The following is an 11,734-nucleotide window of genomic DNA, read 5'->3' as shown; positions in this document are numbered from 1 at the left end:
AAAGCCGACTGGTGTCTTCGTATAATCCTTGGTCAATAGTATCCCTTAACGTGCTCTTCTCACAATACTCCATCTGCAGTTGTGCGTATATAGGGGATAGAGGGAAGAAGGAAATTTTGCCAGGAAGAGACAGTCAGAAACTTGTACGTGTGTGCATGTTAATGACTGATTCTGTAGTGCATAGCTCAGGAACAAACAGTATCACCACAACACTCAGCTGTCTGGAATTTTCCTGTGAGCTGTCTTTCAGCTAGGAAACACGTGTTTTACCTAGGGGTCCTCACTCATTTTCTGGGACAATGGTGTGAGCTTGTGGAGTAGTCCATTCTCTAACATAAACATTAAAACCAAGGTGAAGCCAGCCAAGCCTTAATGTATGTTTAAGCCAAACTTTAAAGAATCTCTGGCTTTATTTTACTTTGCTTCTTAACTGCTCGTATTATGAATACACATTACCTATGCAAATTAGCTCACTAAAATCTAATTCCATCTAATTGCACACCCCTTCCAGAAGAGCTCTAGCATTACGTGTGTTGTAAAAAGTTGCGTATCACCACAGAACAGTCAGCTATGATAGTCAACTTCTCCTAGAAACAGTCTAACTCCTAATGCAAAGGAGATGTTGTCAGTAGTAAAGCTTGAAGTTGCAAACCTGCAGGAATTTTGTTTTGTGCCTACTGTTAGGGCCGTACAATGGCTTTGCAGCCATCACTGTTCACTGTCAAAAGAAAGCGCGTACACAATATAGTGCCTTTGAAAGGAATGCGGAAGTTTTCACACCTGTGATATATAACTTCCCCTCTGGAAGTTAAACTGTACCCTTCAACTCCACGTTGGGAACCTCCACCACCATCAAGAACACCAGCTACAGCATGAGGGTATTGGGATGGATATTCTAAACAAGTAACAAGCACAAGGCAGAACAATGCTTTGGAAGGCATGGACTCAGGTTGGATTGTTCTAAGGCTAGGTCAGGTGTTGCCAACTTCTACTTGTACACAAGCAATGACAGCGATCCCATCGCACACTATGGCACTACGAATCTTTGTTCTCTCCAGGCACAGCTACAGAGCCTCAGACTGCGTAAGAAGCCACGTGCACTGCACAGTGCCTTCCACCAGCCACACCCTGTAAAAGGTCTGTTGCAAAAACAACACTGAACTTAGTCCCGAGACTAAGATCATTAAAGATCATTACTTCTCTCATGAAAACCAGCAACCGACCTCTGCAGGTTCGAATAAACGGTACCCTTTCATCTGAAAACACAAACGCATTCGTACCTGAATGTACAGGTAATGCACTGTCTGAGTGACTGGTGTCCTGTCTTCTCCTCCATGGCCATTCTTTTCATTACCTTCTTCATCCTTTAACACAGTAACAATTAGCTACAGGAAGCCGTCAGAGGGTGGTTTTATGCATACTACTATTTTCTAATGGGTGGAACAGGTTGATGGGAATTCACCTTCTACGGCTAGGTTTGAATAGCAGCGAAGTAATACATTCACATAATGCCGCTGCTTCTAAATACACTAGAAAAACCACATGAGACCAAACTCATTTTTGAGGGGAGAATGAGCAGTAATTTGTCATCACGAACACTGGAGGACTTCCCATCTTTTTTTGACTACTAGAAATATGTATTGTCACCACTTTCAAAAGTGGGTTAGTATGAGCAAATACATTGGTTTATATCATCCAAAAGCAGGAGAGAATTTCAGCTTTCAGATGTAAGGCAATCCATATGGTTAGCCGATAAATCATTTACGCACTGAAGTGTTACAGGCTCATGACTATAATGCGCAACTCACACCCAGCTCCATGAACTCTACGGGAAACAGAATCCAGATTAGCTGCATCAGACTGATTTCTGTGGAATGCAGCTCATGATGGCACAGCATCTGTTCTGATGGGACATAACCTTAGGTTGGCTGGTGTAAGCAAAGAACCACATATCTGCTTGTCAAGGACTATCTTATGATCTTCGAATTTTCACTAGCTTTATCGCTATACTTACTGGAGTATGGCCTTTACTGTTCTCATCCTCGTTATCAAAGATTATGTCACTTTCAGAATCTGTGGTTGGCCTGTTTAAAAAAAGAGAAAGAAAAATCTCAAAAGTTTTGAGTACCAAGAAATATTCACTAAAATATTTGAAAAGTATTTAAGGAAAAAAAAAAGAAAATCTAAGCTTCAGCTGAAGACCTTCCATATGCCTAAAACAAAACCCAAAAAAGTATCCTGCTTGCAAAACAACACTTCCTTTGACAGCCCAGTCTCTTAAAGGGAGGGTATATATTTGCATCAGTAAAATCTAATATCTGTACTCAATAAACAGAACAGGTAAGTTTACTTACTTGCATAAACCAAAAAACACCATGAGTGAAAGAACCACTCCATACACAGAGGCAGGTATGGAATATGTCAATAAAAAAAAAAAATCAAAACCAAAAAGAAAGGCCAAGGAAGGCATTTTTCAGGATTTGTAGTATTTCTGTTATTTATTAGAAATTTTTCTCTCAAGGTTGGAAGAGAGAGTCCAACAAAGTAAACAGTCATGCACTCTGACAGCGGTAAGAAACTTCTAGAAGCCTAAACCAAAATTCCCCTTGTACACTGTCAACTTATTAGCTACAAATTTTCCTGTCCCTGGCTGACTGCTGGCAAATACACTCTTTTTGAACCAGGGAACAGAATGAAAATGCAGTGAACTACCTCAGACAAAGGACGTGAGAATGATAAAAGACACAAACTCGGAAAAGCCAGCACTGCTCATGTTCCCTCCAGTGCCAATACTGAAGCCTACTTACAAAAATGAATGTGAGAACACTCCATCACCGTCATCGTCGTCATCGCTGGACTCCTGATCCGCTCCACTGAATTTGTTGCTGGAGGATCTTTCACATGAAGTACTCCACTCAACTGAACTTGTCAGAACTGGAGGAGGAGCATTAGCTTCCACATCATTTGTCTCCTCGGTGGTAAGGATGAAGGGACCGGCTTTCGTGGGCATTCTTTTCTCTTCAGTTGTTTCAGATGACGACACAGTGAGAACAGGACTTTCGTGTTTTTCTATCCAAGCATTGTAATACCTCACAATGTTCTCATGGTTCAAGCGGGAAAGTAATGTTACTTCCCCCTTAATCCTCCGAAACTGCTTGCTGGCAGGGTTTATGCGGATGCGTTTCACAGCATAATAGCAACCATCAAGCTTGTTTCTCACCTGCAGAATTCAAATAAATCTGAAGTCACATGCTTAGAAATGGTTACCGAGTAAAGCCAGAAGTAGAATAATTCCCTGGAATAGGAAGTTTTCCTTCCACTTGGGTAACAACAGCAATTCAAATGCCAGCTTCCCCATACTGACAGGCTTCTCTCCAGACTCCCAGCAACCTCTCACAAAACTTATCAGACTGTTCAATGCCAGACAAAAAAAAAAGCAACAACAAAAAAAACTAACACAGGCACAGCACACTAGAAGATAATAAATAAAATCATTTTGCTTCAGAGAAAATAAACACATCCCCAAAATGGATTCCATAGAGCGAAATGATTTTTATACCCCACCTTGATGACTGCTCCAAAAGCCCCTTTGCCAAGTAATTTAAGCTCTTCAAACTCATTATAGTAACGCGAAAATTGTCGCTGTGTTTCTGTGAAGAATGAAGCGCTGGATATCTGACTGCTGGGTACAACTGTCTCGATGCAATCTATATCTGCTGAATCTGCAACGAGAATATCAAAGTTACCACCACCGGCAGTACCGGCCTACGGGGATAAGGCACAAGGGACTGTCAAATAAGAAACCAGGAAGACAAAACCTTAACAACTTTACGTGCAACTAAAACCTAAAATACAGAAGTGCTCTGCTATGTAGAGTTAAACTCTGGTTCAAGCATAAACCTTAATACAGGTTTTAAGGTACTAACCTTAATTATGCTGGACAAAGGAACTGATTCTAACAAGAATGTAATGATGGAACATCGTCTTTCAAGGACTAAGTGTGACATTTACACCAGGCAGGAGGTGGATGAATTTACAGGTTAAACTAAAGCATCAGCTGCTTCTACTGATGAGACAACAGCAGTCAGTCCACCCCAGCCAGTCATGGATATAGAAGTTACAGACCACACTAGCTTTCAAGTTAATTAACGCTAGACACTTGTGCAGTCTTGTGAAGCTCCAGCACTTTTTCTGTCACTGCAGGCACGTAGTCCACTTATTTAGCAGAATATGGAAAGAACCAAGTTTCCTACCATCTAGGTTTTCTTCAGCTACAGGTGTTTTCATTCGTGGAATGTTTATAAAACTATGTTGTAACAGCTGCTGAGGAGTCCATCTTTCCTTATCTTCCAGGCAAACACATCTGTCAGCAAACCAAGAAGAGAACTGTTCAAAGAACTATCCCATGTCAGGTCTAAATGTTCAGCGGTCTCCTTGTATTTAAGAAATTATCACCTTTAACATTCAGATGGGAATCAGAAGCAAAGACAGACTAAATGACTTATCCACAGTGACACACAAAGTTGGTAGCAGAGCAGAGAGGAGAGCACCAGACCTGTTCTCCTGAATCCCAGATTAGCAGCCCGAGCCGTGAGGGAGCAATCACCTCGTCTCTAAACTGTAGCTAGCGACACAGGGGGATTTAGATGTTCTTTCAAAAAACTGTTCAAGTCTTTAAAAAAAATAAGGCAGAAAAGAAACAGGAACGCAACAAACATACTTTTCCAGAAAGTCTTGGAAGTCAGCAGGTAAACTGGTAGGAACAGCAACTGGATATTCCTTGGTTATTTGGCCCTGGCTGAGCGAAAGCAGAAGCAAGCCCAGACTCCACACATCTCCTTTCTTTCCAAGTTTGCTGGGAAGACCATCCTCACTAAAACGCACTTTGGTTTGCTCAAAAACATCTGCTTTGCAGATATCAGCTAAGCGCTTGGAAATGCTGTAGTCTGTCACCTTGACGTTTCCTTCAGCATCTACCAGAACGCTGGAAGCACAAAGACCTTTGTGCACTACGGAATTACTGTGCAAATAGTCAAGAGCTGCCAAGATCTGGGTCACGTAATGGCGCAACTGCTCAGTTGGCACTGGAGTCTCTTTGTGCAAGTACGCAGAAAGGCTGCACCCACTTATGTGCTCCACTAAGATGTCCACCACGATTGAATCGTCCCGCTCTTTGAGGTTCATACATTTATAATGTACTATGTTTGGGTGACTTAGCTTCGTCAGCGAGCTGAACTCTGTTTCTGCACCCTGAAGCTGTTAGGGAAACACAACGTAACATGCATTGAGTCACATCTCATGAACAAACCACTATTTAAATATATAACATGTACAATATACTTGTAACGTATGTGACATTCTCATCCTTTTTTGAAAAGCAAGTATTGTACACAAGGTGCGAGAACAAATTTCTGCCAGATAAGCTTGATTCCCTTTTTCTTCAGCATTTTAGTATCTTAATATTTAGTTTGTTTTATTTATGCATACTTGCAAATACACTTTCTTGTATTTGTATTATTGTAAAAGAACTCCTCGATACGCCCATCTTTTTCAGTCATGCAGTTACTGCAAACATCGGCATTTTCAAATTCATCAGCACCCTGTCAAGTTTAACAAACACTAGCAGCCTCAAGGAAAGCACTGAACCCCACCTAACCTTTATTAAGCCAAATGCAAAATAGGGGCATTACCTGCTTCTTACACTTCTCAATCTTCTCTAGTTCATGCGTTGTCAGAAACTTTCCCAACTTTTTTTGCCAGTGCAGAACCCACTCGTATATCAAAACGAAGTCTCCACTGTGAATTTCTAAGGCGTTGTAGACTGATTTACCAAGCTGTTCATCCTTGCCTATACATAAAGGGAGAGAAGAGAAACAGGGCTTCTTTTGTTCGTAAGGACTTGACAAGAGCTCGTACAAATGCCAAATAAACACCCGTGAGCCTGCTTTCTGGAACTGCAGAAACACAAACCCACTTACAATGAACAAGATCCATACCTGCACGGTAGGTATGGAAAATACCAGGTCTGATGAGACTGAATGCTGTGTACCAGTAGTCAAGTAAAAGCCATAGCACACTGACAAAATACTGCTGCACATTTCAAAGAACTCCAGGTTTTAATAAACAAACACTCGTTCTGCTGAGCAAATGCGGAGCTCTACACACAATAACTTAATTGTTCATCCTCAGACTACAAAATAATAAAATTCTCTTTGCTCCAGAGACTTCTGGGCGTTTCATCCTGCCACTGAGGAAGCGGTACGTTGAAAACAAGCACTGAAAACATTTGCTGGTCCATTCATATAGGCACTTCATGGAGCCTGTCAGCTCTGAAAGTCTCCTATTGTTGCCCGTATTTATGTTTTCACTAAATAACACACTGCTTTCAGGCCATTGCTATCAGCAGCGATGGAATGAGAGTAAGTAAGTATTTCCAACCCTGCGCTTCTCTCTGGTGTCCGATGTTGCTGAAAGCTACATGACTTCTTGCTCGGTAGCCACGCGTATCTGACAACTCAGCTATTTAAATTTAGAAGCTATTAGTTTTCGGTATTATTGCAGTTATGTAGAGAATATAAAACATTGAGAAGGGTTTTTTTCTTTTGGTATGGCTGTTCAGTTATGTAACTGTAGCAGCAAATTTTTTACTTAAAATAGTCCTAAGAAAATATAAAATATTTATCATGAAGTAACTTCTCCTTTTACTCTCTCCCACTCTTGATTGTGACCTTTCACGAACCACAAGAATGATCTCACCACCCTTGCTGCTGTACCTGTTAACACTGTAAGTTCTCTCTCTTAAAAAAAAAAAAAACAAAGAACAAACCAACAAACCCAAAACCAAACCAACCAACCAAACCAGCCCAAACCCCAGTATTTCAAGCTGCAATTGCAATTTTGCTTACCTAGACATTTTCCTTTATGGACAGTGAGTTGTCCACCACCACTTGTGCTGAAGTTCAAAACTTCATGATTGCCAGGGGACTCTTTATTATTACTAAAAGAAAGCTGCCGGTCCCGTCTGCAATGCGAACAGAGTATTTTTCTCCAATTTAAAAAGACAGTATTATTGCAGTCCCTAGTTCCTAAAGATATCAGTTCTGCCTGAGGATCAGCTTTCAGAGTCTTCTGTATCCAATGATAATACCCATTAATTTCAAAGATACTGAGTTAACACAAAGATCTATGTCTGATTAGAAATTCAGCATTTTAGCAGCAATATCATGCTCTACAGGATCTCTATATCCAAAGCCAGGGCAGGGAGGAGGAAAAAAAGTTTAAAGAGCAAACATACTATACCTCTGAAAAATACATATGTTTGATTTGCATCCTGTTTCAAAACGTTTTTGCTTAACTCTACAAACATGGCATCAAAGGAAGTTTCAATGTTTCAAAACCCTTTTTGATTATTTTCACCACTGTTAAAATAAGTAACTCTGTCTTTTTGGTGTTAGGAGGGATGGGGGGACTGATTGGGGTTCTTTTTTGGGTTTTCTCATTTGTTTGTTTTCAAGTAAGAACTTATAATGCAAGAATTTGTGTGGAAAGTTAATGTAAGTCCACTGTATGCATTCTGCGTTAAAGCATGGTACAAACTTGTATGACACTTGTCTTGTTTTGTTATAGAAGATTATCAAGAGGAGCAGAAGAGAAATTCATGAACTACCAAATACTGTACAGAAACAACTGCCAAATATGACTTGGGAGAGGCAAGGGGAAGGGATTGTAGCAAGAGTCTAAGCAGGACAGATCAAAGAAGAACTTCTGCATCAGGTATCCATGCTGATAAATAACGTGAAAACATTTTTCAAGTCTACAGACAAGAAAAACACAGAAATACATTATTTCCATTAAAACAGTAGTCTGAATAACAAGTTATTCGCACAAGCTGAATCAAAACTAGGAAAATTAATACCAGGACATCTCCACTGCCTTTGACAGTTGTATCAGTTATGAACTCAAAGGGAGAAAACCCAACACAAAATTAAAAAAACAAAATAATCAAACCCCCAAAACCCACCAAAACACAATTCCAACCCACCTACATCATCGCCAACCCTAACCTAGATGAGTTACGTACCAGCAAAAGAACCCTCCAATAACTCTAATCTTCCCTCCAGTAAGTTGCTCTGCAAATGCAGAGCATTATCCAATTCTCCAACTCGGAACTTTACATCAGTATACCTTTACAGCAAATATTTTGGAGATGAATATAAACTTTAACTTATTGTGCTATTTCAAAACCTTCATTAATGGATTTAAAATATTTTTTTCCTGCAACTGCCAACCTATTGCATACTTCTAAGACTAAGTAAACCTGAATACGCTTTCCAATGATTGCCAAATACTTTAACTAAGGGTCAAGCTGACTTTTTCTAATCGGGAAGTTCCCAAGTTATCCATAGCACATGAGTAAGTCAAACCACGCCAAATGAAGAGGGGGAGGAATAGGGGGTAGAGTGAGATGGAGGCCAAAATGAGGTCAGCAACATGGCACTTTACTCTCTTGCCTCCAAATTCCACTTGCAATGTTTGAAAACAAAAAACCAAACAAAATTTCATGCAAACTGTCATACTTACTTTGAACGTCCAGCTGAACTTGGTCGGTGCTTATTATTCACTGCATGTTCCGAAGAGCTGCCATTTAAACTGGGAGCAACTCTGTGCCCTGCAGTATCTCTCCTGTGGGAATTTTCTTGACTTGTCAGAGCAGCTATTTCCAAACGTTCCTATGAATCAGGAAAAACACCAAATAAAGTACAGAAACCGCTCCCTTTCTCAACGTACACGAGTACTTCACTATTATTCTATAAAGTCACTCAGATCACAGAAGAAAGAGGTTTTCATAAGAAATGTACATATAAGGCTGAGAAAGAAGTGCCAAGATTCAGAAAGTACATCTCGGCACTGTCCATGGTCGCAGAATGTAAAGATTTTTTACAACGAAACCAGAACATACTAGCTTTTTTTATGCCCGTTTGAAAACATCTACCTCAACAGACTTAAGATGCTAATACATTAAACTATCTTTCTTTACTGTAGATTTTATTCCAGAAATAAAGTCCATATAATTAAGAACCTGTTTTAACCTAGATCTGTTATAGAAGCACTGAATGAGAGAGAATGTCCAGGACAATTCAGTCATGTAAATCCATCTTGGACCGGGCTGGAACCCCAAACATGCAATGTCAAGTTACAAGAGAAAAATATAATCTAACAATTATCTGCAGCAAAATTTTTTTTTTTTTTTTTTTTAAACAAGCATATACCACAGTACTAGGAAGAAGTTTTTGCACCCCTGCTTAGAAACAATACCTGTTTGGCGATCTCTTTCTTTTTCCTTTCTTCTCTTTTCTCCTCCTCCCTTCTCTGAATCTCATTAAGGATTTCACGTTGCTGAAATAAATGTTGGTGTTGTTAGAGATGTGACAGTACAAGCAACTCAACTGCTAATCCTACACTGGTTAAAAAATAAAAAAGCTGTGATGCTGATTTTTCCGAAGTGTTAAAGAGACTCGTGATCTCACAAGAATAAAGAGAAGTCAAATCAGCTCTCCCAAGAAAGTTAACAGCATCACTGTATGCTGTGGAAGAACAGCATGACTACAACAATCACTGTAGTCAAAAGAAAACAATAATGTTGTGTACAGAACAGAGGAGTAAGCTAAAACATTCTTGTCAGAGAAGAGCCATTCTATCTCTTTTCCCACAGTGCAGACACCACACTACTGGTCTCTGTCAGACTTAGATGAACCGCTGCTTCTAGTGAAGAACGTGTGCAGTTCCCAGTGCTTTTAGATCAAACGTACTGTGCTCTAGAGAAGTCGGTCACAGCGAACATTCCAGTCACGCTGTGGCTGAAGGAAGGTATGATTACACATCTGTCTGGCTAATACCTCCTAGTGAAGACGGGAAGCACTTCACATACAGCTTTGCTTATTACACTTTTATGTAAGGTCCTCTCATGAGCGATTCTCATCTGATCCAAAATCCACATTGAGGTTTGTTTTGGACATAAATATTTTTCAGGGTTAGTTTTTAACACAATTGTTAAAATATTACAGTTACAGCAGCAGATAGTTCATATAGCACATACTGATCAACTCGTACAGACAGGTCTGACACATTAATAACTCACTAAAACCCACCACTATGCAGGATGACTACAAAACCATGACTGTTTATGTTCTCTTAAGAATACAAGGTTATTCACGCTCTAATTTCTCTTACCTCCTGCTCCTCTCTTCTCTTAACTTCTTGTGCCCTACGCAATTCCTCCTGAGCCAGTCTTTCCCGTTCTTTTTGGTGATTTTTTAGCATTTCTTCATGAAAAGACTTCGAGGGTGGTTTATTATACTCACTGAGAAATGACTGTACATGGTCAGCAAGTTCAAATATCATCACCTAAAAGAAAACAAATACAAATAACAAGCAGATCACATAGTAAAATGACACTCACCTCGAAAAAGCAATACAGTGGCAGTGTGACTGCTGATTTTGTTACTTCACAGGGAGAGTTCACCGTATTTCAGTATTTTGTCAGAACTAATTAATAAACTGTAACATGAAAAATCCTGACCACAGCAGCGAAGATGGCAAAAATTACTCTCAGACAACTTCAACCACACTATTTTTTTAAAAAAGAGAAAAAATATAAAAAATTCATTTTCTCATCCTTTTTCAGACATATTTTTCTATTCACAAATATATGTCTTTATGACATACAAGCTACAAAAAACTAAATCCTTTACAATTGTCTATTCCTGTACCTATTACTACAAAATAGTTACTTATTTCACTACTAACACAAAATCCAATCCTTCCTCTGCAAAGTAGCCCCCCAGGAAGAACTGTAAAGCCTCCTCCAGCGTTACACGTTCAGAAAACCACAACTACTAAAATAAGAATCACAGAATGGTTTGGGTTGGAAGGGACCTTAATGATCCCCTATTCCATCCCCCTGCCACGGGCAGGGGCACTGTCCACTACATCAGGTTGCTCAAAGCCCCATCCAACCTTGCCTTGGACACTGCCAGGGACGAGGCATCCACAGCTTCTCTGGGCAACCTGTTCCAGTGCCTCACAGTGAAGAATTTATTCTTAATGCCTAATCTAGACCTGCCCTTTTCCAGTTGAAAACTCCACTGAATTCTGCTACATGGTTTGCAAGCTTGGAATCAATCTTCATTTAGCTGAACTGCGTATCTACCGACCTGTCTGGGCTTCAGCCTTCATCAGTCTAGCAGCATCCCTTTATTAATTCGAGCAATCCATAGTGCTAATAGACCATCGTATATCAAAAATTAAAGAAAAGTAAGTATGTCAGAAAGATGCACGCCTGGAATCAGCAGCAGCACTGGGCAGGACTGGTATGTATACGTGGGAGAACAGACAAATTAAGTTGTACCATCTGCCCGTAACAGGCTGTCATTTAAAAGATTCTCTGATTGAAAATAAGAATGAAGCCAGGAAGCAATTCAGAACAGAAAGCATAGCAGAATATGCACATATATGACAGGCAAACGAAAATAGTTTTCCCACATTACTGTTCAGAAGGCAAGGTGTTCGTGCATGCACAATGTATAAAAAAAATAAAGAAGGAATCTTAATAATTAAAACCCCACATCTGCTGTTCAGTTTGACAGGAACTGAAGTATTTTCAAATTTTCCACACTGCAGAATACGCTTTAATAAAGAACACCTATCAAGGCAGCGAGAACAGTTCTCTCTCTTT

General features: G+C 39.9%; 1 protein-coding gene across 1 annotated transcript in view; it reads right to left on the bottom strand.

The window, feature by feature from the left end:
* EIF2AK4 (eukaryotic translation initiation factor 2 alpha kinase 4) overlaps positions 1-11,734 on the bottom strand; it is a gene marked incomplete at its 5' end in the record, with an annotated part of 36,889 nt that overhangs the window by 22,486 nt on the left and 2,669 nt on the right. The window contains 12 exons of the mRNA XM_010137614.1: positions 3-73; positions 1,281-1,364; positions 2,015-2,084; positions 2,808-3,220; positions 3,565-3,722; positions 4,254-4,363; positions 4,721-5,256; positions 5,691-5,848; positions 6,906-7,021; positions 8,581-8,729; positions 9,316-9,396; positions 10,231-10,404. Coding sequence (XP_010135916.1) covers positions 3-73; positions 1,281-1,364; positions 2,015-2,084; positions 2,808-3,220; positions 3,565-3,722; positions 4,254-4,363; positions 4,721-5,256; positions 5,691-5,848; positions 6,906-7,021; positions 8,581-8,729; positions 9,316-9,396; positions 10,231-10,404 — 2,120 coding nt within the window. The remainder of the gene's footprint in view (positions 1-2; positions 74-1,280; positions 1,365-2,014; positions 2,085-2,807; positions 3,221-3,564; positions 3,723-4,253; positions 4,364-4,720; positions 5,257-5,690; positions 5,849-6,905; positions 7,022-8,580; positions 8,730-9,315; positions 9,397-10,230; positions 10,405-11,734) is intronic.

The sequence above is a fragment of the Buceros rhinoceros genome, unplaced genomic scaffold, assembly GCF_000710305.1.
Source record: "Buceros rhinoceros silvestris isolate BGI_N320 unplaced genomic scaffold, ASM71030v1 scaffold17026, whole genome shotgun sequence".
NCBI lineage: Eukaryota > Metazoa > Chordata > Aves > Bucerotiformes > Bucerotidae > Buceros > Buceros rhinoceros.
Note: the sequence above shows the minus strand (reverse complement) of the source record. Positions and strands in the feature narration are given on the sequence as shown.